Here is a 25,663-nt window from a genome sequence, read left to right on the forward strand (position 1 = left end):
GCCACCTTTTTCGAACTTATGAACAGTGGAGATCAAACAGTCCTCCCTAGTGACCCCTAGCTTTAATTTTAAGGAGGTAACATTGGTAGAGATTTGAGACTAAGCTGGAGGTCTGTAGTACAAGCTTCAAAGTGTGATTATTAAGCAACTGGCATTTAGAGCTAGCTAGTGAGAATGTCACCCTACTGCTGTTTTCCTGAGTGGAGGAGGGGGAGTTTTAGAGGGAGGAGTTTGGGTTTAATTGGAAGAGGAGAGGAAGTGATAAATTGGATTGACTACTTTGGAGACAGAGAAGCGCATGAGAGGATGAAGGGAGAATGATAAGGAGTGGTGCATAGCAGGGTGGCAGGGCTGCAGCTGTGACAATGCCCTGAAAGAGACTGAGGTTTATCTTAGGCTTTATAGAGCTGACACTCAAATCCACCCAAGGTGAGCTGATCACATGAGGATGTCTAAAAATACAGGTGTGAAAAGATACCAGACACACTGAGTATGAATGTGAGCTTCAGGGAAAATGGCCTCTTATTGTCATGACTTCATGTCATGGATAGAGGAACCAATTTATTATGTATTGATCTGATAAATGACACTTCATGGGTGAAAAATGACAGATGAGCCTCCCAATTAAAGATCTAATACATAGGTTTAAGGGTATATATTGCCAGAAATTGAATATGTCTTCAGTGTATAATAACCTAAAAATAAGAATCATTGCGTTTCTGTTACCTTTGAATGAGCCATTTATTTCTAAATAGGGAGCGGATCCTCACCCACAGAGATCGCCATGTTCGACCACCATTTTTCTACAGTACCCAAGAACGGACAAATCATACTCTGGCTCTAGATATTGCCAATGTGTTTTGTGTTTTAATGTCAGCCACTGGACTTAGCAGCCCATCCACATCAAGAAGCGGCAGAAAAACACAGATTTTTTCTGTGTTTTTAGTGGTTTAAATCACCAAGTCAGGTTGTTTTGGAGAGGACAAGACCTCTGCGATTAATATGGTTCCCATTAAAAACCTCCTGAATGTCTGGATTATAAGTTATTAGAGAAAAAAACTGAGCACACATTAGCAGCAGCTGGACTAGCACTCCATCTCTGATGATCCAAATGGATCCTGAGAAAAACAGATTTTTAACATGAAACTGCTTTACTCAGTACTTTCTACTGGTTTAAATTACTTGTGTTGGGGCACCCAGTGGCTCAGTGGATAGAGCGGGCGCCCCATGTACAGAAACTGTGTCCTTGCCGCAGTGGCCGCAGGTTCCTCACTGCTAGATGCCACGAAATCCCTATAAATCTTACACAAGACTCCTTAAATGGGATATTCTGCCAATTTTTTTAACCAGGTCTGTGTTAACCTGGTATGGGGAGTGTGTAGATGAACTGTTAAAAATCTGCAAAGCATCCTTTCATCTTCATAAAAGTCAAGCCAGTGTTCAGTATATATTTTTATATTCTAAAAGGCAAAAACTGTTCAAGAACTGTACAATAATTGATTTTTCACTTGCATCACAACTTGCATCGACCTGTCCACCGTTTTTCAGAAGGGTGCAAGATGATAACCTGGTGATGTTGTTACCCCAGCAGTAATTTTCATAAACAAGTCTGACTCACAACCAATTGTCCGCACGGCAGATTAGATCTGAAGCAGGAAAACAGTGAACAGAACATTATAGTACCTGGCTTATGATTAGTGAAAACAGGACATCTGCAGCAAGGTACATTCTGTACTCTTACCCACAACACGCTCTGGCAAGTTTGGTGAATCTTTCATTTAGTCCAGATTTGTACAGTACATGAGAGAGAAAGTCCTAACTTCACCGTCTTGATCCTGATCTTTGTGTTGTTACACACGTATTTGTTAAGCCATTCAAGTTTAAAATATGCTTCAGGGGGTATACAGAATTAAAAAAATGTATTTATATTGCCAAAAAATATTTGTCACATGGTAATCCTGGAGCCTCTGGGACATTGCTCACTTGGTTCAGTTTGTAATCCAGTCTTGTTGACCAACAGTCCAAAATAGTAAAAAATGGTTTAATGCGGCAAATCCTAACTTTTGTGAACCTGGCACCAGTGAATATTTGGCATTTTTGCCTGATAAATGACTGAAATCGTTAATTGGAAGAAAGACAGACTACCTATGCTTCTGGGTTTTTCCTGCAGTCCAGTGATGCTGCCCTGCTCTCTAAAGGCCACCTCTGGTCAGTCTGTGTGAAGCTTAACCAGGCAGCGGTCAGTCAAAGAAAGGTCATGCTCGTGGAGGCTGCAGAGGAGAGGCAGAGTGGCAGCGGGGGGGTTGCCCTTCATGTTCTCACTTCAAACAGCCCCATTACATACGAGATGACAGATTGAAGGGGAGTGAAGGAGAGTAGGAGAAATAAAAAACAAAAGTGAGTCGCTGGATTGGAGGAGGAGAGGACACTGTCTTTGTAGCTTAGCATGAAAATATATATTCCATGTTTGGGTTGTCGGACGATGTGACAATATACAATACTGTGAAACAATAGATAAGACTTTTGTGCTGGTGTGTCTTTTTACTTTATTATACTATTTTGATATATTTTTGGTTATTGTGGTCTATGTTGCAAATCAGTATGCAGGACATCTTTCATTAATTGATTTACAGGATTTTGCAACAACCTTGATATCTCAGTGTTCAGTGTATTGAATTTACCGTTGAATGAATGTTTCCTTTGCGCTTCATAGTCCGTTCATGACCTTGGAAACAGCAGTTACGCCCCTGTTAAAGAGACGCGCCTTGTACGACGGCTATGTCCTTGCCACAGCGGCTGCAGGTTTGATTCCAACCTCGCCCCCTTGCTGCATGCCATACCTTCTCTCTCCCCCTTTTATGCTATCACTGTTCTGTAAATAAAGACAAAAAGCAGCTCAAAATATCTTTAAAAAAACTCTGTAACAGTTATCCGTATTTGTCAGTAAATGTTGTCGAATAAATCTTTTAAAAAGTAATAATATACAATGATAGACCGTAATAGATTGTTCAGACAGCAAGCTTTATTACCAAAATATGTACAAAATTTAAGACGATAGAATAAAAAAAGAAAAACGCCCACTGTTTGCCCATGTGGCAATGATGTGATGATGGTAAATTAAGTGCAAAAGAATTAAGTAGAGAAGTCAGCAAAATAACTTTGGTGACTTTTGTCCATTCTGCAGGAATACCTACAGTATATAAAAAGTTACCATAAGCTACTTCACACCAAACCAAAGTCAGGTTTTCTTGGCAAAACCCACAGAGTGTATTGATTTGAGCAAATTTGCAATCCGTGGACTATTAATTCAACTTTTAACGTGCAAAAGTCACATAGTCTCACACAATCAGTGAAACGACCTTTTTCACGAGTGAATGAGGCTGAGATTTTGGGAACCTGAAGCATATGAGGAAAAAGACAAGGTTAGAGAAAAGTTTTTAGGTAATAAGTGTGAGAGAAGAAACAGGCAAGAAGAGTGAATCCTGGGCAGTGCATCCTGAGCTGCAGCTGTAACTATATCAATGCTCATACCTCGTTAGAAATGACACAGTGACATTTGTGCCTCCGGGATGCTGTCCTTGTTGCAGAATGATGATATCACTCATACACTCAACATATCCACACACAGTTTTTTAAGCCGTTAGCTGGAGTATATTCCAGTGTGACATGTTTAGGCTAATATTATGCTAAATACTTTTTGTGTTGCGACTCACACCCCCCCCTCCCACCCATCCACCCCGCCCTTCCTGTTGAGTTATGAATGCTGTTGGTCGCCTGCAGCTAGCTGGAGCGCTTTGACGTCAACCAGTCTGCTCAGTATTCAGCTCCATGAAATGGGTCACAGCTTCTGACGATAAACCAACTGCACTGCTCCGCTCTGCTCTGCCTGCATCTCACATCTCACCTTCACAGCAGCATCAGACAGTAAACATACTTGTAATAAACCCCACTGTGGCACTCCGCTTTACCCTCCACTTTATGTCAGCCACACCTGCTGCTAACTGCACTGCAGTAATTAAATGGATTCAATACACACACACACACACACGCGCACACACACACACACACACACACACACACACACACACACAGTGTCAAACCTGCCATTTCCTTTTCATCTAGAGTTTGCACCAATCTCTCAAACCTTATTCCTACTTGCGTTTTTCAGTAAATACGAATTCCCTGCACATTTTGTTTTACTGCGTCAACTGACAGGTGTTTCTATTGTTTGTCCGCCCCATTTATGTGAATGAGGGTAGACTAAATAACACCTCCCTGTATAATGCAGTGCAATTTTACTGCAGAATGACCATTAAGTTGACTCAGTACAGTTTCTAAAACAGTCATAGTGAACTCAGAAGATTGTGACCTTCACAAGGGTAGGATTTATTGCATACCTGTTCTATTAGACTACATATTCATTTAGCATTAGCAATTTGCACCTAATAAAGTGGCCATTGAGTGTACATTTGTTAGCTGAATATCTTTGGGTTTTAGTCTGATAGGCTTTGTTCATCAGAAAAAAAAAACAAGACATTTGAAATGGACATTTTGTGCTCTTGGAAAGTCATGCTCAACCTTTTTCCTTTAGGGAATCCCTTTTCTGTCACTGAGCAAACAGATGATATAATTTTCTCAGTACATAATAATAACAGTACAGAACAACAGAAATTGTGCAATTAATACAAATTGTGAGTGCAAAAGCTTGCATAAAGTAAAATTGAGCACTTTATTTCCTGAGAGTATTGTTCGATCCGAAGGCTCTGTGATATTTGATTTTGTTCAGGTCTTCATCGTGCCCTAATCCTTTGAGATTTTTTAAAAGTTTAAAACTTATTTAGAAATACCAATTTTATTTAGGTTATGTCACGTAAATGAATGAAATGCTTGCCAACAGGTTGGCAACCAGAAATTGAGGATAGAAATCATGTCAGGTCGGCAGCTTTGGTGACTGCTAAACCTGCACAAGTATGACAAAAAGAAACCTTGTAATAAAGGGTGAAATGCATCCCGAACTGTGCTGCTGAGAAAATACACTCTCGGTGCTCCTGTGCTATTGCACATATTTAATTGAGGTAACATACATAGGGTTTGGCACAAAATTGTCCCCATTCTTTGCAAATGAGTGTCATTGCTAAAACAGTCCAGTTAACATAGATCAGTGCTAATAGACATATGCAGTTACAGTGAAATTATAAATTGTATCTAAGGCTTTGGCAATATTGTTGTACAAACATTTGTGCCAATAAAGCAAATTGAATTGAAATTGTATTGAATTGAAGTTAGTGGTAACTTGAGTGCATTTCTGAGGTGTGTCACACCCAGACTTTTCAATGATCATGGCAGCAGTCGTTGTCAGTTAAAAGCATCATTATGTCTGGTGTATACTTCTTGTCAGTTGAGACCTGTAGCTTGCTGTCTCAAAATTTAAGTTTTCTTTTTAATCTCTGCTATTGTTTTGCCGACTGTGTTATTGGTGCAAAGGCAACATTTCTACTTTTAAATGTGGATAATTGCAATGAGATGTAAAAAATGTCAAATTGTGCTCAGTTCCAAAACTGAATGGGCTTGTTTGGGCTGTAATAACTTTAGTTAAGTATCTTTTGTGAATCAGACTTTGAGACAGGCAGGTATCAGTTGCGAGTGATGTTCATTTCATGGTGCTGTCAGTGGCCACAATCCAACTCTTTGTGAACTTATGTAAGAGTTTTCACTCTTTTTTGGCATTTTCATCAATCATCTACAGATTAATTGATCATTAAAGTTTAAGCTATTAAATGCCTGGCGCCCCATATACAGAGGCTACATCCTCATTGCAGCAGCTGCGGGTTTGATTACGGCCCTTTGCTGCATGTCATCCCCTCTAGGATGTGTGTAGATTGTTTCTTGGAAATTGTAAAGCCTCATGATGCAGAACAGAGCAAAGACAAAGGCAAATATCTTGGTTACACATTGTGTCTCTTACTCTCACACGCTGATTGCTGTGCGTGTGTGTGTCTTTGTGTGTGAACCCACATCACCTCCAACCTCATTATGTAACACAGATCTTTTTTTTTCTATCAGTGTTATTTATTTGTTTTGTGGTACATTTTTCTGTTTATGTAACTGTTTCAAATTATGGAAAAAGGGTGGGGGTGGAGGGTTAAATGAGCCTGACTGTCTGCTCCTGTAGCTGTCAGGTCCCATGACACATCCCAGGATCCCACTGATAACGAACAAACTAAGCACTGAATTATTTCCCCTTATAGCTGAAAAGATTCCATTTCTAATTATAAAGAGGCAAAGAAAACCATCAAATCCTCACATCCCAGAAACAACAGCCAGCAAATGTTGAGGATTTTCTTCTTGTTAAATTATTAAGAATTATAAATCAGTTCAAAATAGTGATTAATTAATATTCTGTCGATGCACTAATAGATTAAATATCTCCCTATCTAGAATTAAGCACCAGTAGCAAGTCTTGTGAAAGCAAATGATGAGCAGAGACAAAGGATAATTTACTGGAGAGGGTTTGAGAAAGAGGGAGGGAGAAGGATACAAACTAATACAAAAAAGGGGGTTGGCTGAGTAATTACACGCAAGCAAGTTGGCTCAGTGTGATTTGGCAGATATTACTGCAGCTCTTAGTTGGATTTTAATGAAAGGCATACGTGAACTCCTCAGCGCTTTGCGTGTACTTGTGTAAGAGTGAGTACGATCTGATTATTCAGAGGAACAAGACAAAAGTCTAAAGGTTTAGTCACTCTTCAGATAACCAATCAGAGCACAGCATTGATGACCTCATGTCAGTCTCATGGGGAGATTACCTCATACAAAGACCCGTTTCCTCAACGAACAAAAATTTGGATCACATATTACATTATGCAAAAACCTGCAGACCCCATGGAGACACATATAAGCTCTCAGTCAGACATAACCCACCTTTGTTCTGGACTTTTTGTGCAGTTCGACCACCTCTGCGCGTCAGTCTCCACAGCTTCACTTTACATATACACCGTGCGCCTAACCACTGCTCTCATAAGTTATACTTATAGTTACAGGTTGTTGAAGGACTTTATACTTTTCCCAGATTCTAATGTTTGGTATTATCTTTTCCTTTCCACCCAACCCACTACACCCCCTCCCCCCTCCATCCCTCATGTTCTTTTGCCTTGTGGAGATTTTGGATTCGGGAACTTCTTCCAGCCCGGGGAGCCTCTGGCCACATGGTGTGGCAGCCCACCTTACGCAGCTCCGGAAGTCTTTGAGGGCCAACAGTATGAGGGTCCACAGCTAGACATCTGGGTAAGATGAGTGATTGCATGGAGGCACCTGTAGTGGCTGTGGTGATTCATAAAAAAAAAAAAAAGTTAACTCCTCATTCCTCTTTACTAGAAATTCACTTGGACAAAATCAACAAGTCTTACTGTCTGTTTCAGGCCACATTTTAGTCTTCATTGTAGCTCAAAAACTGACATTATTGAAAAGTTTGGTACCCAATGTGTTATGGTCCACTAAAGTTAGGCACCATATGAGATAAATAAATCACCATTTACGTTAACCAGCTGCGCCACACACCAGCTGCAATCCAGTTGTGTTCCCTATGCCACACGGCATTATACCACAGAAGAAGCATTTGTAATGTATTTATTTGCATGTATTTGTGCTTCTACCACAAATAAGTAAGTAGGCTACATAGCTGAATAGTTTCCTTCTTTGTCTGTTTTATTTGTGTTTATTATTGTAATTTCCTTCTTTGTTGTGCTGTAGTCTCCAGACAAAATTAATACCATTCAGAATCCATTCATAAATGACATGGATCAGAGACTTCAGGCTGTGTTTTACTTATTTATAAAAAACTTTGATCCTCATATTTATATTGCATCTTGTGGATCATGCTGAAGTACATATACTGGAATTACAAAAATTGTCCACAGTAGTCTCGATCTGCTTGGGCAGCCGGAGCTCGGCCGCCTGGCAGATATCTGCACTGTACTAAATGCACTTTTCTGGTTTGGAATATTTTTTCATCAAATACAATGCAACTGCAGTGCACTTATATGACCATCTCCATTGATCTCTTTTCTTGAGTGAAATTTTGTTCAACATTTACTTTACTAAGCCACATGAAACTAGCTCATGCATTCATTTAAGAAACTGATGATTAAGTCAGCACCTTTTACCACAGTCCATAGCCTGCTATATATCTCATTTACCATGTTTTCGTGTGTTCACAGGACTATGCGTCATGTGTACAGTATAAAAGTTGCAAACAATAATCTTATAACCTTATTTACATCCTGACACATCTGATTTATCCACTGCCTTGACCTTGCTCTCTGTGTGTCCATATTTTCATGTTCATAGAGTATGGGGGTGGTGCTGTATGTGCTGGTGTGTGGTGCGTTGCCCTTCGATGGGCCCACTCTGCCAGTGCTTCGACAGAGAGTCCTAGAAGGAAGGTTTCGCATCCCCTACTTCATGACTGAAGGTAAGACTAGGCTCTGAGATATTGAACACAAAATAAGATAGGAGACTGTGCCAACTCCCCTTTCCGGTGCCTCACACTCCTGTAGATTTACATGCGTGTTCTCATTTGTGAGCGACCCTCCGGCCTTTCTCATCATGGTATGTAGTTTAGATGAGGCAAAACAGCATGAAAATTCCTGTAAGGGACACTGCCGCTCAGATGAATTTATCACGCTTTCCTATTCAAGATATCATACTGTTGAATGTTTTTTTGCGTTTCGTCAGGGGGTCATTTCAATAAGGAGAGAGCATCACGCACAGCTGAAGGGGACACAGTAGAAGACACTCTGTCATTGTCCTCTGTGATGTGTGTACATGCATCTGTGTGTGTGTATGTGCGTGCATGCAGGCTGCAGAGTGAGTCAGGTTGGCTAACTGTCTCAAAAGAGCCCTGCTGTTAGCGGCTGTGCTAGCTAGCTGGCAGTAGATTAAGTCCAGAGCTGGAGCTGTTTATGTAACCTGGGGAAGAGCCAGTGAAGTCTTCCAGCAGCTTGCCTGTCTGTCTCTCAGAGGAGACTCTGCCTGTCTATCTGTTTGCACGTCTGTCTGACTCATGCTCTCTATGTGTGAGACATCTTCCTGTCCGTCTGTGGCCCTGTCTGTTTCTCTTGTCTTGTTTCTCTGCACCCCATCAGCAAGTCTGGAGCACTTTCTTCACAGGGGGGTGTGGTGAGAGAGCTGGGCAGATTTGTTCAGGACCTTGAAACAATTAATACGTAAGGGGAATGTAGGAGTGTAATGTCAGCTCCGCGGCCAGACTGACACATAAACCCGCCTCCCCACCCCCAGTCCAGCCCCTGTTCCCCGAACAAGGAGAACAGAGTGTGCTGATTTCTTCATCCAGAAACAGTCCATCTCATTTCCCCTCGTTCCTCTCACTGCCTAGCACAGCACGGTGGGCTCTCACTAAAACATCGCAGCACTGTGAATGTTGTTGTTAACTCCCAAACTAACCGACTTAACAATGGTGGATGTTGTTTTATGTCCCCTTCATGCTATTGCACATTTCACATGTTATCCAGAACAATTAATTGATTTGCAAAAAAGGCTTCTGTCATTAACAAATTGATTGATCTGCTAATAACTCCAGCTGTGATAGACTCCCATTTTAAAATAAATAAAACACAATTTGCCTTGTGAAGCTCAGCTGCTTGTGTTGCTGCTTGTGGCATTTTGTTTTTTCTGTCCCGTGTTGCAGAAATACAGCTAGCCAATCACAACCCACACTGAAACAAAACAGGTTGTTGTTTTCTAAAATTCAAGTGAGATCAGGTGATGTTTGAGAGCTTTGAATAGAGTGCTACAGGGATTAAGTATTTTGTAGGCCCACATAGAACTTCTCATTTCCCTGGTTCCCCCGTCAAAGAGTCAATGGTGTTTTTCCATTGGATTTTTGTTTTCCATTGGATTTTTGATTGTTGCAAAAAAAAGCTCTGTGGAAAACAAAAGTTTATGATAAATGTTTTGTTCAGCATGATAATTTTCACAAATGAATACCTCTTACACAACATGTATGAAGTGTTAATGTGATTGCCAGAAGTAGACGTTAGTTTAAACAAAACCCATCGACTTGTTGAGGAAATTGGCTAAAATGACAACTCATTTTCAGGGTTTTAGGACTCATTCCTGCAGCGCTCCATTGGACTTTGTGTTGCATTTCATTTACAAATGTCTAAATATAGGGTTATACTTATGTTCACAGTCAAGCATGATGATAACATTTTATATGTACTGGTGTAAAAAAAAGTGAATGAAAAAGATAAAGTCTGCCACAGTACCCACTCACTGCCCTCCAACTTCTTGCAACAGAGTGTCGTTCTCCTTCGTTGGGGCACTTGGTGCAACTCTACACCACTGGGACATTGCAAGTGTTAACTGGGATGGTTCTGTGGTTAAGTCATGGTGGTGTAATGTACTGGCTTAGAACAGCGTGTCAATCAATCAGCCGGCCAGCAGGCAAGATGGTTATGCAGTGCCGACCCTTTTACATAGTCCAACCTTCCCTAGTGGTTAATAGTTTTGAAAAAAGTGCTCAGCTTGATCTGTTGCTATAAACACGGCTGTAGCAACGAGCAGAGCCTGAGTCATGTCTGGGTCAAACAAATTGTACTGCATTGTATTTGATGTAACAAAGCAGCTGCACACACTGCTTAAATGCCACAGCATGGGGCAAAAGTGCAGTGAAGACTGATCATGTACATAATGGAGAAAAAAATGATTTGGCATAACTGCTAGGCATGAGGTTGAAAAAAATGTGATGCAAGTAGACGGAAGTAGATCAGCAGGGCAACTGGGAAGAATGTGAAGCAGGGAGTTACCGCTGGCAACCATATTATCGGCTTATGAAATGCTCTCTCCTTACTCTTTGATAAATTACGGGATATCAGTGGACACTGATAGACCAGGAGAATAAGGGAAGAAGGTGAACTGCAGAAGGTTGCTAATGTGTGTAGAAACATTTACTTCAAGTCTTTGAAAATTCTGACTTTAATGCTGCATTCACATGCTTGGATGGTCCCATTTCCTGAATTTGGGGGTCGCGCTTCTGATTTTGTTGTGTTAATGAGCTTGAAGTTATAATGGAGACACAACATGGACACTACAAAGAAGATATGTTGTACCTTATTGCTCAGTTAATTTAAATGCGTCAATAACAATTTGAAGGTTAATATTACACAATGATTTTGTCCAAGACTTGTCAGTCAGTCATTTTCTGTAAACCGCTTGTCCTCGTAAGGGTCGTGGGGGGGCTGGAGCCAATCCCAGCTGTCATTAGGCGGAAGGCGGACAGTTCGCAAGACCATCGCAGGGCCGACACATATAGACAAACAACCACACACACTCATAGGCACACCTAAGGGCAATTTAGAGTCACCTGAGCTGCATGTCTTTGGAGTGTGGGAGGAAGCCGGAGAACCCACGCAGACACGGGGAGAACATGCAAACTCCGTTCCAACTGGGATTCGAATCACCCTCTTGCTGTGAGGCAACAGTGCTAACCACAAAGCCACCGTGCCGCCCTCCAAGACTTGTTGCTGCACTCATACTACTACTAATACACTACTAAAATTTTGCATCACCTGACTAGTTCTAGTAAATAACTTTTCTAGCTAATCAAGGTCTATCTTTATGGCAGAAACAACGCAGTTACAACACAATACTATATTACTAATTACATCTGAGCAAAAAATTGACGTGGTGTATGTGGATTAATAGAAATTTTATTACCATCAACTAAACATATACAGTACTTATGGCTGACATGCCTCTACATATACGACAACAACTTGGCTGCTCATGTACCAAATTTTTTGCCAACTTTCAACTTCATGTGGATTTACAGAGTCAGAAACACATTTTTCTGATTATTTGGACACCACATGAGGAAAGGATTATGATGTGTCATTTATAACTGAAAAGTATATTTGCTGTCCCTTTAAAGTGTACAAACTGGACTTACGTATATGTGAAAATGAGATATTAAAATGTACTTCAAAAAGATGACTTCTATCACTGAAGCACAGATCGTGAGTCATGCTTTGTTTTTAAATAAGTTGCATTTTCAGTTGGATTGAAAATCAAGGTAGAAACTAATAATTTTAAAGACATATTCCAATAAAGAAAGTATTTGAGATCAAGGACATAAAGAACCTATTTTTTCTGAGAACGCGACCATTTTGCTTTCATACTGTAACAGCAGGGTATATAGATAAAGATGCTGTGTGGTGGACTGGATTGCGGTGCATGCAGTAGGGGTGCAGGCAGGCCAAAGCGGCACTGCCAGGGGAACTGTAATCCTGTTAAGAACCCAGCTGTGTCTGACGTCAAACTCATCTCACCACTAACTAGAGGTGCGGAGCTCTTGTTAGGAGGGGAGGAAAGTAGAAAAGAGTGTAGACATGCTGTTGAAACCAAGAAAGAATTCAGCAGATTTTATGCTCCTAAGTGTTGTCTCTGCCCTACTTCCTCTGGGCTACTCTGACAAAGACACTTCGCGGCTTAATTTGCTTCATCATAGGTAAAAGAAGTTATCAGTGTTATCATTTCATATTGTTGTCTTCCTCTTGAAAAATTGGCGATACTAAAAATGAAAGGCTATAAGAACCTTTTCAAATCCTTTATGATTGTTCTCTCCCGCCCCTGCAGACTGTGAGCATCTGATCCGCAGGATGCTGGTCCTGGACCCATCAAAACGTCTGTCTGTGGCCCAAATCAAGGAGCACAAGTGGATGGCTCTGTATGCTCCTGTACAGAGGCCTGTTCTGTACCAGCAGCCTCTGTCTGCTGAGGGTGAGGCAGGTGTGGGAGAGTACAGTGAACAGGTCCTCCGCTTGATGCACAGCCTTGGAATTGACCAGCACAAGACTATAGAGGTGAGGACTTATCAGACTTTATTTTTTTAAATGGGGCATGAAGGGGTTTAAATATAGAGCTTGAGACTGTGACAGAGATAACCCTTATAATATGTACTCCCTGGCAGAATGGTGAAGGTGAGCGCCCAGCAGTGCCGTACTATATCTTCACCTACTGGGGGCTGTGGTAGCTGGGTGCCCCAGAAAAAATCCTGTCATGCCCTCTAAGCTACCATGCAAGCAAGATGCTGTTGGCTCATGTTATATTCTTATGACATACTATGGCATACTGTACTATAACTTTCTATGTCATTTTTTTTATGACATACTGTGCTAATTTTTTTGCATACCCTACCAAGACTTTTCATGTCTTCATTTATGGGATTTTATACTATACCAGACTTTTTTATGGCATATTATACTTCAGTGTTTTGGGGCCTTTTTAATGAAATATTATACTGTGACTTTTTATGACATACTACACCATGGCATATTTGGGCCATTTTTGTATATGATGACTTTTATGTGACTATGATTTTTTTTTAGGTCATATGTCATTCTTAACTATGATTCTTTTTTTTGCATATTGTACTAAAATGTTTTGTACCATTTTAAATAACATACTGGCATACTATACTAGGACATTACTTTAGATCTTTCATGACATACTATACTATAACTTTGTTTCATAAATTTTGATGACACATGATACTATGTTTTTGAGGATTTTTTTTATGACATACTATTACTACTATTAAACTGTGATGATTTTTCAGGATTTTTGACGAGGTACTATATGATTACTTTTTTCCTGATTTTTGATGACATGCCATACCATTTTGATTTATCAAAATTTGTCATGACATATACTATATACTATGACATTTTCTCATGGTTTTTGATGGCATGCTGTACTGTGACATTTTTTCATAATATTTAATGACATACTTTACAGTTACTTTTTTCATGATCTTTATGATATGCCATACTAAGAGGTTTTTTCAGGATTTTTAATGATATACTATACTTATACTACATAATTCTTCATTGTTTTGATAAGATCCTATACTATAATGTTTTTTTTATATTTTTTAATAACGTTTCATGATTTTTTTATGGCATACTATACTATGACTTTCTTTCACTGTTTTTGGATGGCATTCTACTTTATGACACTTGTTCATGATCAAAAAACATTAATAAACATCATAGTATAGTATATAGTCAAAAAATCGTTGTCATGGCCATAGTATGTATAGTATGTCATCAAAATACCTGAAAAACATCATAGTATAGTATGTTTTCAAAAACCATCATAAAACCTAATAGTATAGTATGTCATCAAAAAACACACACACACAAAAAAAGTCACAGTATAGTATGTTGACCAAAATCATTAGAAAACATCATAGTAAAGTATGTCGTCCAAAATCATGAAAAAATGACATAGTATAGCATGTGATCAAAAAATCATGAAAAATTGGCATGGTATAGTATGTCGATCAAAATCATGAAAAAAAACTCTTAGCATAGTATTTCGTCAAAAACCATGAAAAACTGTCATAGTATAGTATGACTTCAAAAAATAATGAAAAAACTTCACATTTTAGTATGTTGTCTAACATTATGAAAAAGCATCATGGTATAGTACGTCAACCAAAATTATGAAAAAACATCATAGTATAGTATGTCATAAAAAATCATGAACAAGTGTCATAAAGTAGAATGCCATCCAAAAACAGTGAAAGAAAGGCATAGTATAGTATGCCATAAAAAATCATGATTCGTTATAAAAAATATTAAAAAAACATTAAAGTATAGGATCTTATCAAAACAATGAAGAATTATGTAGTATAAGTATAGTATATAATTAAAAATCCTAAAAACAACCTAAAAAGATGTCATAGTGAAGTATGTGGTCAAAAATCATGAAAAAATGTCATAGTATCGTATGCCGATTTTTGGGAAAATACTATGCTATGGCTTTTTTTTGTGGCACATAACCCTAATATCTACTGATGCCATTTTAGTGACATACTCTTATATGACTTTTTTTTTATAATGTTAACTTATTTCTCTACTTTTGTTGCATACTAACTATATATTTATGTTCTTTTTGGCATACTATACAATGACTTATAGCATCATATACTTTGACTTTATTATGCCTTTATGTCTTTTTTTGTAATACTTTGTTGTTATTGTATTTCTTATTTATCATCTTCTCTTTAGCTGCATTAATAACACAATTTTACACAAGATCAATGAGATGAATTGAAAAATGGAAGGTGTGCCTTATTTGAACCTTAAATCACACTTCCGTTTTCTCTCATCCTCTAGTCTCTGCAGAACAAAAGCTACAACCATTTTGCTGCTATCTACTACCTTCTTGTGGAGCGTCTCAAGGCCCATCGCTGCAGCTTCCCTGTGGAACAGCGGCTCGATGCCCGCCAGCGACGGCCAAGCACTATCGCCGAACAGACTGTCGTCAAGGTAGCAACAGGGTGTCACACAGACGGGGGGGTCTGAATAATGTGTACAGAGATTACCATCGAAGCCTCCCTGATCAAAGCTTCCATATTTAAACCTGCACCCAGTAATAAACAAATAGACAGACGCGACCCATTCATTTATTTATCCAGCCAGGTTCTGTCTTCACCTGCTTTCCCCTAGTCTTTTCCGCCCAGCTTTGATCTTAATGTATCTCTTTCAGTTGCTTTATTCATTATTTGCTTTACTTTGCCCGCTGTCTTTTCTTCGTGACACTTTTTGTCTTTCCTTTCCCTCACAATCTGTGACCTGGCCTTTCTGTCTCATTTGGATTTCAAAGTCATATTCACAGCAACTAGATGTAGTGATAACTGAATTATTATCAAGGATATTGGCAGGTTTTGTCAATTAATTGAAATGTTTTCATTGTGTTGCTGCTTGTGACATTCAAATGTTTTTTTTGCAGTCAACCAGTGGTTCAGCCCAGGTGGGTTTGCTCCCTCAGGGTGTTCATCTGTTGCGCTCCCCCGCTGTGCCCCAAGCCTCCTCCGTTGCTTTCACCTTCCCCCAGGCTGCATGCCCCCTGGAGCAGAATTTCATGGTGGAGGACGTCAACACACCCAAAGTAGGTCCAATAAAACAGCCTGAGGCTTCAGGTTGTCTTTTTTGTTTGTGTGTTCATCCTCTGTCTGTACACAACAGCTCCCTGACATCTGGGCTCTTCGAGGTTATGGAAACTGCAGTTATTATGGTCATTATCAGTTCGCACAAGTATGTCCTGAAACATTATCCCGATAAGCTTGACAGTGATTCGCTTTGATAAGCAAACCCACTCACTGTGACTCTGAAATGTCTGTGCATGCGTGTGTGTCTGTGTGTGTGTGTGTATGTACACCAGACTCCTTTGAGGTTTCCAGTGCTCGCTCTCGCCGTCAACCTGCCAGAGTGCAGCTGACTTGTTCTCTTATGTAAGAACTCAACCAGCACGTACATCAGACAGGACAGCTGCCTGTCCTGCACGGCTTCAAAACACACACACACACACACGCACACGGTGCTCTCTCTCTTTTCATCTGTGCCAACCCACGACCTTTTCCTCCATGCCTGTTGTTGAGGAGACGGATTATTACAGAACACAGAAACCAGTGGTTTGAGTTGATGGCCTCACACACCTGCAGAGATACACACACTTGTGAACAAACATGCAAACGGATACAGTATAATTCTCCAAGATTTCTTTTCCATCCCACCCCCTCTCCTGGCTCCAATAAAGAATGATGTGTACGATGTTTTGTGTGTGTCTGAATGCACTATTTGAATGTGTGTGGTAAACAGAACAGAGACAGAGTGCGCGTTATCTGCGTGAATGGAGCCTGGTTATGTAAGCGGTCCTGTGATGATGATGTGACCTAATGCAAAGCTGAGTGAACACACATGGACAGGAAGCTGCTGCGCTGCTCCAGCGATCTTGCTGGTGTGACCTCCTACCCATCAGCCAACAGCTCATCTTTTTTAAGTTTTTGGCATTGTTTTTTTTCCTCTGCTAGTTGTTTTTTTTTTATCAATGCTGCCTCCTCTCTCTCCTTCTCTTCATCCTTTAATTTCTGTCTTCCCTTATGACCCCAACCCCTTTTCATCGTCTATTTCTGAATGCTGTTTCCCTCCTCAGTGTGTGTGTGTGTGTGTGTGTTTGTGTGGGTTGAGTAACAGCATTCCTATCCCAGCACACGACAGAAAGCAGATGTAGAATTGGCAAAGTTGAACTTTCTAGACCAACACTGAGCTTTCCGGTTACTGTGTCCACTCATGCAGATGATCTTTGTCTGTGTGTGCATGTGTGTGAGTTTACATCGATGTGTGTCAGTCACACTTTCAGTCAAAGCTCACTTCCTGACCGTGCATTTATTTATCCTTACCCTCCACCTCTACCCCAACACACACAGGCCTGCATGCTTTAACAAACACACACACACAATCCCAGTATGAGACCAACTGTGGTGAGTGAAGGGAAAAGGAGGGAGGAGAGCGACTAATGTAGCCCTCACACTCAGTATAGTGATTGCCTTTGTGCCTATTTGCATGGGTATGTGTGCACACTGTGAGTACTTAAGACTCCTGGTTTCCTCAGCATGGAGCTATTCTCTTGCTGGCACAATCAATTTTGAACGTATAGTTATTGTTCTCTTGTTTTGTCCCTTTTCTACTCCCCCCATCTAGGTGAATGGCTGCCTGCTGGACCCCCTGCCTCCCCCCACTGTCCTCCGCAAGTCCTCCACCTCGTCACCTAGCAACATGATGGAGACGTCAATTGATGAGGGCATTGAGACAGAAGAGCCCGACACAGAGGAAGATCCTCCACACCTGCTTTCGGCCTATCAGACAGCTCGGTTCGGGCAACGGCGACACACCCTCTCTGAGGTGACCAACCAGCCGGGGCCTTCAAACCAAGGTATGATGTCACCTGAACAAATGCACACCTTAAGACTCTGTAACATGCATCTGAAACACCGCTGTTTAATAAAGAGAACTTTGCCTCCCAGGCAAATTATTCACTCTAGGCCACAACCCCTCCATGGGCAGCGTGGACTCCGACATCGGCTACGACATGGGCTCCGTGCACAGTGACCTCGGCCTGTTGGAGGATCCTCCCTCTCTCAGTGAAGTGGTACCAGCAAACAGCTCTGCCCCCGGAGTTTCCCCCACAGCTTTTTTGAATGCAAGGCCTGCCAACCCACAAATGGCTGTTCTGACTTCCCAGCACAGGGAGACCCACAACCGGTCCCCCATCAGCTTCAGAGAAGGCCGCCGAGCCTCCGACACCTCTCTCACCCAAGGTCAGAACCATCAATGTTTATTTGTTTTGTCTTTCCCTTTAATTATTCCATTCTTCTTTCTCAGTCCTCTCTTAAATCACCCACTTCTATATATGCACACAGGTATTTTCCATGTAAGACCCAATCTGCTTTTTCAACCTCGATATTCATATTCTGCAAGTTCAAAGGAAAGCGAAGCTGTGACTTTTTTGCTATAGTTTACATTTTTTGACGTACTATATTATTTTTTCTACATATGATGCAATTTTTTTGTTTATTTTTTTGACATACTATACTGTGACATTTTCAACATAAAATCTTATGACTTTTTGTCAGATTCATTTGTCGGACTGTACTGTCTCTTTTTGAACACAAGGTATCCTTTGACAATTTTATAGCCTTGTGAGGTGTTTTCAGCTGTTTTTGTGACATGTCATTTTGACATTTTTGCCATACTATAGCCGTGCCTTTTCAGTCATTTTTTCAACATGTTATATTTTGGTGTTTTTGGACATTTTTGGAAGATTCTATACTATGTTGTGCCTCAGTATGCTATTTTACGCTGTTTTAAGGTCTTTTCAGCTGTTTTTGGGATATGCCATATTTGTATTTTTCTTTGCCATACTATAGCCTTGATTTTTTTGTCATTTTTTGGACATGCGTTATTTTGCTGTTTTTGGCCGTTTTTGAAAGATTCTATGCTATGCCGTGTGCACACTATTTTATGCTGTTTTGAGTTGTTTACAGATGTTTTTGGTACATATGATATTTTGACCTTTTTTTGCCATACTATAGCCTTGCCTTGTCATTTTTTCACCATGCTATACTTTGGTGTTTTTGGGAGATTCTATAGTATGGCGTGTCTTTGCACTCTATTTTATGCTGTTTGACTTTTGGACTTTCGGACTTTAAGACTTTTTTGACTTTTTTGACTTTTTTGACTTTTTTGACTTTTTGGTCTTTGGCCTTTTCTGTCATTTTTTCAACATGCTAAATTTTGGTGTTTTTGGTTGTTTTTGAAAGATTCTTTGCTATGGCATGTCTTGGCGCTCTATTTCATGCTGTTTTGAGGTGTTTTCAGCTGTTTTTGGGACATGTCATATTTTGACATTTTTGCCATACTATAGCCTTGCCTTTTTTTGTCATTTTTTCAACATGCATTTTTTTTGGTGTTTTTGGCCGTGTTTGAAAGATTCTATGCTATGGCGTATATCAATACGCTATTTTATTCTGTTTTGAGGTGTTTTTAGCTGTTTTTGGGACATGTCATATTTTGACATTTTTGCCATACTATAGCCTTGCCCTTTTTTTTGGTCATTTTTTGGACATGCATTTTTTTGGTGTTTTTGTCCGTTTATGAAAGATTCTATGCTATGGCGTGTGTCAGTATGCTATTTTATTCTGTTTTGAGGTATTTTTAGCTGTTTTTGGGACATGTCATATTTTGACATTTTTGCCATACTATATAGCCTTGCCCTTTTTTTTGGTCATTTTTTGGACATGCATTTTTTTGGTGTTTTTGTCCGTTTATGAAAGATTCTATGCTCTGGCGGGTCTCATTACACTATTTAATGCTTTTTAAGGTGTTTTCAGCTGTTTTTGGGACATGTCATATTTTGATAGTTTTGCCATACTATAGCCTTGCCTTTTTTTTGGTCAATTTTTGGACATGCATTTTTTTGGTGTTTTTGGCCGTTTTTTAAGGATTCTATACCATGGCGTGTGTCAGTACGCTATTTTATTCTGTTTTGAGGTGTTTTTAGCTGTTATTGGGACATGTCATATTTTGACATTTTTGCCATACTATAGCCTTGCTATTTTTTTTCATTTTTTGGACATGCATTTTTTTGGTGTTTTTGGCCATTTATGAAAGATTCTATGCTCTGGTGGGTCTCCTTAAGCTATTTAATGCTTTTTAAGGTGTTTTCAGCTGTTTTTGGGACATGTCGTATTTTGACATTTTTGCCATACTATAGCCTTGCTATTTTTTTTCATTTTTTGGACATGCATTTTTTTTGGTGTTTTTGGCCATTTATGAAAGATTCTATGCCATGGTGTATGTCAGTACGCTATTTTATTCTGTTTTGAGGTGTTTTCGGCTGTTTTTGGGACATGTCATATTTTGACATTTTTGCCATACTATAGCCTTGCCTTTTTTTGTCATTTTTTCAACATGCATTTTTTTTGGTGTTTTTGGCCGTGTTTGAAAGATTCTATGCTATGGCGTATATCAATACGCTATTTTATTCTGTTTTGAGGTGTTTTTAGCTGTTTTTGGGACATGTCATATTTTGACAGTTTTGCCATACTATAGCCTTGCCTTTTTTTTGGTCATGCATTTTTTTGGTGCTTTTGGCCGTTTTGTAAAGATTCTATGCTATGGCGTGTGTCAGTATGCTATTTTATTCTGTTTTGAGGTATTTTTAGCTGTTTTTGGGACATGTCATATTTTGACATTTTTGCCATACTATATAGCCTTGCCCTTTTTTTTGGTCATTTTTTGGACATGCATTTTTTTGGTGTTTTTGTCCGTTTATGAAAGATTCTATGCTCTGGCGGGTCTCATTACACTATTTAATGCTTTTTAAGGTGTTTTCAGCTGTTTTTGGGACATGTCATATTTTGATAGTTTTGCCATACTATAGCCTTGCCTTTTTTTTGGTCAATTTTTGGACATGCATTTTTTTGGTGTTTTTGGCCGTTTTTTAAGGATTCTATACCATGGCGTGTGTCAGTACGCTATTTTATTCTGTTTTGAGGTGTTTTTAGCTGTTATTGGGACATGTCATATTTTGACATTTTTGCCATACTATAGCCTTGCTATTTTTTTTCATTTTTTGGACATGCATTTTTTTGGTGTTTTTGGCCATTTATGAAAGATTCTATGCTCTGGTGGGTCTCCTTAAGCTATTTAATGCTTTTTAAGGTGTTTTCAGCTGTTTTTGGGACATGTCGTATTTTGACAGTTTTGCCATACTATAGCCTTGCCTTTTTTTTCATTTTTTGGACATGCATTTTTTTTGGTGTTTTTGGCCATTTATGAAAGATTCTATACCGTGGTGTATGTCAGTACGCTATTTTATTCTGTTTTGAGGTGTTTTCGGCTGTTTTTGAGACATGTCATATTTTGACAGTTTTGCCATACTATAGCCTTGCCTTTTTTTTGGTCATTTTTTGGACATGCATTTTTTTGGTGTTTTTGGCCGTTTTTGAAAGATTCTATACCGTGGTGTATGTCAGTACGCTATTTTATTCTGTTTTGAGGTGTTTTCAGCTGTTTTTGGGACATGTCATATTTTTACAGTTTTGCCATACTATAGCCTTGCCTTTTTTTTGGTCAATTTTTGGACATGCATTTTTTTGGTGTTTTTGGCCGTTTTTGAAAGATTCTGTACCATGGCGTATGTCAGTACGCTATTTTATTCTGTTTTGAGGTGTTTTTAGCTGTTTTTGGGACATGTCATATTTTGACAGTTTTGCCATACTATAGCCTTGCCTTTTTTTTGGTCAATTTTTGGACATGCATTTTTTTTTGGTGTTTTTGGCCATTTATGAAAGATTCTATGCTCTGTGATGTCAGTACTCTATTTTATGCTGTTTTGAGGTGTTTTCAGCTGTTTTGGGACATGTCATATTTTGACAGTTTTGCCATACTATAGCCTTGCCTTTTTTGGTCAATTTTCAACATGCATTTTTTGGTGTTTTGGCCATTTTTGAAAGATTCTATACTCTGGCGTATGTCCTTACGCTATTTTATTCTGTTTTAAGGTGTTTTCAGCTGTTTTTGGGACATGTCATATTTTGACAGTTTTGCCATACTATAGCCTTGCCTTTTTTTTGGTCATTTTTTGGACATGCATTTTTTTGGTGTTTTTGGCCGTTTTTTAAAGATTCTATGCTCTGGTGGGTCTCCTTAAGCTATTTAATGCTTTTTAAGGTGTTTTCAGCTGTTTTTGGGACATGTCATATTTTGACAGTTTTGCCATACTATAGCCTTGCCTTTTATTTGGTCATTTTTTGGACATGCATTTTTTTTGGTGTTTTTGGCCGTTTTTGAAAGATTCTATACCGTGGTGTATGTCAGTATGCTATTTTATTCTGTTTTAAGGTGTTTTCAGCTGTTTTTGGGACATGTCATATTTTGACAGTTTTGCCATACTATAGCCTTGCCTTTTTTTAGTCAATTTTTGGACATGCATTTTTTTGGTGTTTTTGGCCGTTTTTGAAAGATTCTATACCGTGGCGTATGTCAGTACGCTATTTTATTCTGTTTTAAGGTGTTTTCAGCTGTTTTTGGGACATGTCATATTTTGACAGTTTTGCCATACTATAGCCTTGCCTTTTTTTTGGTCATTTTTTGGACATGCATTTTTTTGGTGTTTTTGGCCGTTTTTGAAAGATTCTATGCTATGGCGTGTCTCCTTAAGCTATTTAATGCTGTTTTGAGGTGTTTTAGCTGTTTTTGAGACATGTCATATTTTGACAGTTTTGCCATACTATAGCCTTGCCTTTTTTGGTCATTTTTGGACATGCATTTTTTTGGTGTTTTTGGCCGTTTTGTAAAGATTCTATGCTATGGCGTATGTCAGTACGCTATTTTATTCTGTTTTAAGGTGTTTTCAGCTGTTTTTGGGACATGTCATATTTTGACATTTTTGCCATACTATAGCCTTACCTTTTTTTTGGTCATTTTTTGGACATGCATTTTTTTGGTGTTTTTGGCCGTTTTTGAAAGATTCTATACCGTGGCGTATGTCAGTACGCTATTTTATTCTGTTTTAAGGTGTTTTCAGCTGTTTTTGGGACATGTCATATTTTGACAGTTTTGCCATACTATAGCCTTGCCTTTTTTTAGTCAATTTTTGGACATGCATTTTTTTGGTGTTTTTGGCCATTTATGAAAGATTCTATGCTCTGGCGGGTCTCCTTAAGCTATTTAATGCTTTTTAAGGTGTTTTCAGCTGTTTTTGGGACATGTCATATTTTGACAGTTTTGCCATAGCCTTGCCCTTTTTTTGGTCATTTTTTCAACATGCATTTTTTTGGTGTTTTTGGCCGTTTTTGAAAGATTCTATACCGTGGCGTATGTCAGTACGCTATTTTATTCTGTTTTGAGGTGTTTTCAGCTGTTTTTGGGACATGTCATATTTTGACAGTTTTGCCATACTATAGCCTTGCCTTTTTTTTTCATTTTTGACATGCATTTTTGGTGTTTTTGGCCGTTTTTGAAAGATTCTATGCTCTGGCGGGTCTCCTTAAGCTATTTAATGCTTTTTAAGGTGTTTTCGGCTGTTTTTGAGACATGTCATATTTTGACAGTTTTGCCATACTATAGCCTTGCCTTTTTTTTGGTCATTTTTTGGACATGCATTTTTTTGGTGTTTTTGGCCGTTTTTGAAAGATTCTATACCATGGCGTATGTCAGTACGCTATTTTATTCTGTTTTAAGGTGTTTTCAGCTGTTTTTGGGACATGTCATATTTTGACAGTTTTGCCATACTATAGCCTTGCCTTTTTTTTGGTCATTTTTTGGACATGCATTTTTTTGGTGTTTTTGGCCGTTTTTGAAAGATTCTATACCATGGCGTATGTCAGTACGCTATTTTATTCTGTTTTGAGGTGTTTTCAGCTGTTTTTGGGACATGTCATATTTTGACAGTTTTGCCATACTATAGCCTTGCCTTTTTTTTGGTCATTTTTTGGACATGCATTTTTTTGGTGTTTTTGGCCGTTTTGTAAAGATTCTATGCTATGGCGTGTGTCAGTACGCTATTTTATTCTGTTTTGAGGTATTTTTAGCTGTTTTTGGGACATGTCATATTTTGACAGTTTTGCCATACTATAGCCTTGCCTTTTTTTTGGTCATTTTTTGGACATGCATTTTTTTGGTGTTTTTGGCCGTTTTTGAAAGTTTCTATACCATGGCGTATGTCAGTATCGCTATTTTATTCTGTTTTGAGGTGTTTTTAGCTGTTTTTGGGACATGTCATATTTTGACAGTTTTGCCATACTATAGCCTTGCCTTTTTTTAGTCAATTTTTGGACATGCATTTTTTTGGTGTTTTTGGCCGTTTTTTAAAGATTCTATGCTCTGGTGGGTCTCCTTAAGCTATTTAATGCTTTTTAAGGTGTTTTCAGCTGTTTTTGAGACATGTCATATTTTGACAGTTTTGCCATACTATAGCCTTGCCTTTTTTTTGGTCATTTTTTGGACATGCATTTTTTTGGTGTTTTTGGCCGTTTTTGAAAGATTCTATACCGTGGCGTATGTCAGTATGCTATTTTATTCTGTTTTAAGGTGTTTTCAGCTGTTTTTGGGACATGTCATATTTTGACAGTTTTGCCATACTATAGCCTTGCCTTTTTTTAGTCAATTTTTGGACATGCATTTTTTTGGTGTTTTTGGCCATTTATGAAAGATTCTATGCTCTGGCGGGTCTCCTTAAGCTATTTAATGCTTTTTAAGGTGTTTTCAGCTGTTTTTGGGACATGTCATATTTTGACAGTTTTGCCATACTATAGCCTTGCCTTTTTTTAGTCAATTTTTGGACATGCATTTTTTTGGTGTTTTGGCCGTTTTGAAAGATTCTATACCATTGCGTATGTCAGTACGCTATTTTATTCTGTTTTGAGGTGTTTTCAGCTGTTTTTGGGACATGTCATATTTTGACAGTTTTGCCATACTCTAGCCTTGCCTTTTTTTTGGTCATTTTTTGGACATGCATTTTTTTGGTGTTTTTGGCCGTTTTGTAAAGATTCTATGCTATGGCGTGTGTCAGTACGCTATTTTATTCTGTTTTGAGGTATTTTTAGCTGTTTTTGGGACATGTCATATTTTGACAGTTTTGCCATACTATAGCCTTGCCTTTTTTGGTCAATTTTGGACATGCATTTTTTTGGTGTTTTTTGCTTTTGAAAGATTCTATATGCTATGCATGTCAGTACGCTATTTTATTCTGTTTTAAGGTGTTTTCAGCTGTTTTTGAGACATGTCATATTTTGACAGTTTTGCCATACTATAGCCTTGCCTTTTTTTTGGTCATTTTTGGACATGCATTTTTTTGGTGTTTTTGGCCGTTTTTTAAAGATTCTATACCATGGCGTATGTCAGTACGCTACTTTATTCTGTTTTGAGGTGTTTTCAGCTGTTTTTGGGACATGTCATATTTTGACAGTTTTGCCATCCTATAGCCTTGCCTTTTTTTAGTCAATTTTTGGACATGCATTTTTTGGTGTTTTGGCCATTTTGAAAGATTCTATGCTCTGGTGGGTCTCCTTAAGCTATTTAATGCTTTTTAAGGTGTTTTCAGCTGTTTTTGAGACATGTCATATTTTGACAGTTTTGCCATACTATAGCCTTGCCTTTTTTTTGGTCATTTTTTGGACATGCATTTTTTTGGTGTTTTTGGCCGTTTTTGAAAGATTCTTTACCATGGCGTGTGTCAGTACGCTATTTTATTCTGTTTTGAGGTATTTTTAGCAGTTTTTGGGACATGTCAT

At 38.8% G+C, this 25,663-nt stretch overlaps 1 protein-coding gene across 1 annotated transcript in view; it reads left to right on the forward strand.

The window, feature by feature from the left end:
• sik2b (salt-inducible kinase 2b) overlaps positions 1-25,663 on the forward strand; it is a 79,388-nt gene that overhangs the window by 24,885 nt on the left and 28,840 nt on the right. Inside the window, exons 5-11 of the mRNA XM_042487043.2 lie at positions 7,160-7,284; positions 8,347-8,470; positions 12,655-12,881; positions 15,201-15,353; positions 15,817-15,975; positions 17,568-17,799; positions 17,891-18,184. Of these exons, the coding sequence (XP_042342977.1) occupies positions 7,160-7,284; positions 8,347-8,470; positions 12,655-12,881; positions 15,201-15,353; positions 15,817-15,975; positions 17,568-17,799; positions 17,891-18,184 (1,314 nt within the window). The remainder of the gene's footprint in view (positions 1-7,159; positions 7,285-8,346; positions 8,471-12,654; positions 12,882-15,200; positions 15,354-15,816; positions 15,976-17,567; positions 17,800-17,890; positions 18,185-25,663) is intronic.

The sequence above is a fragment of the Plectropomus leopardus genome, chromosome 6 (assembly GCF_026936395.1).
Source record: "Plectropomus leopardus strain MGB_pleo_1.0 chromosome 6, ASM2693639v1, whole genome shotgun sequence".
NCBI lineage: Eukaryota > Metazoa > Chordata > Actinopteri > Perciformes > Serranidae > Plectropomus > Plectropomus leopardus.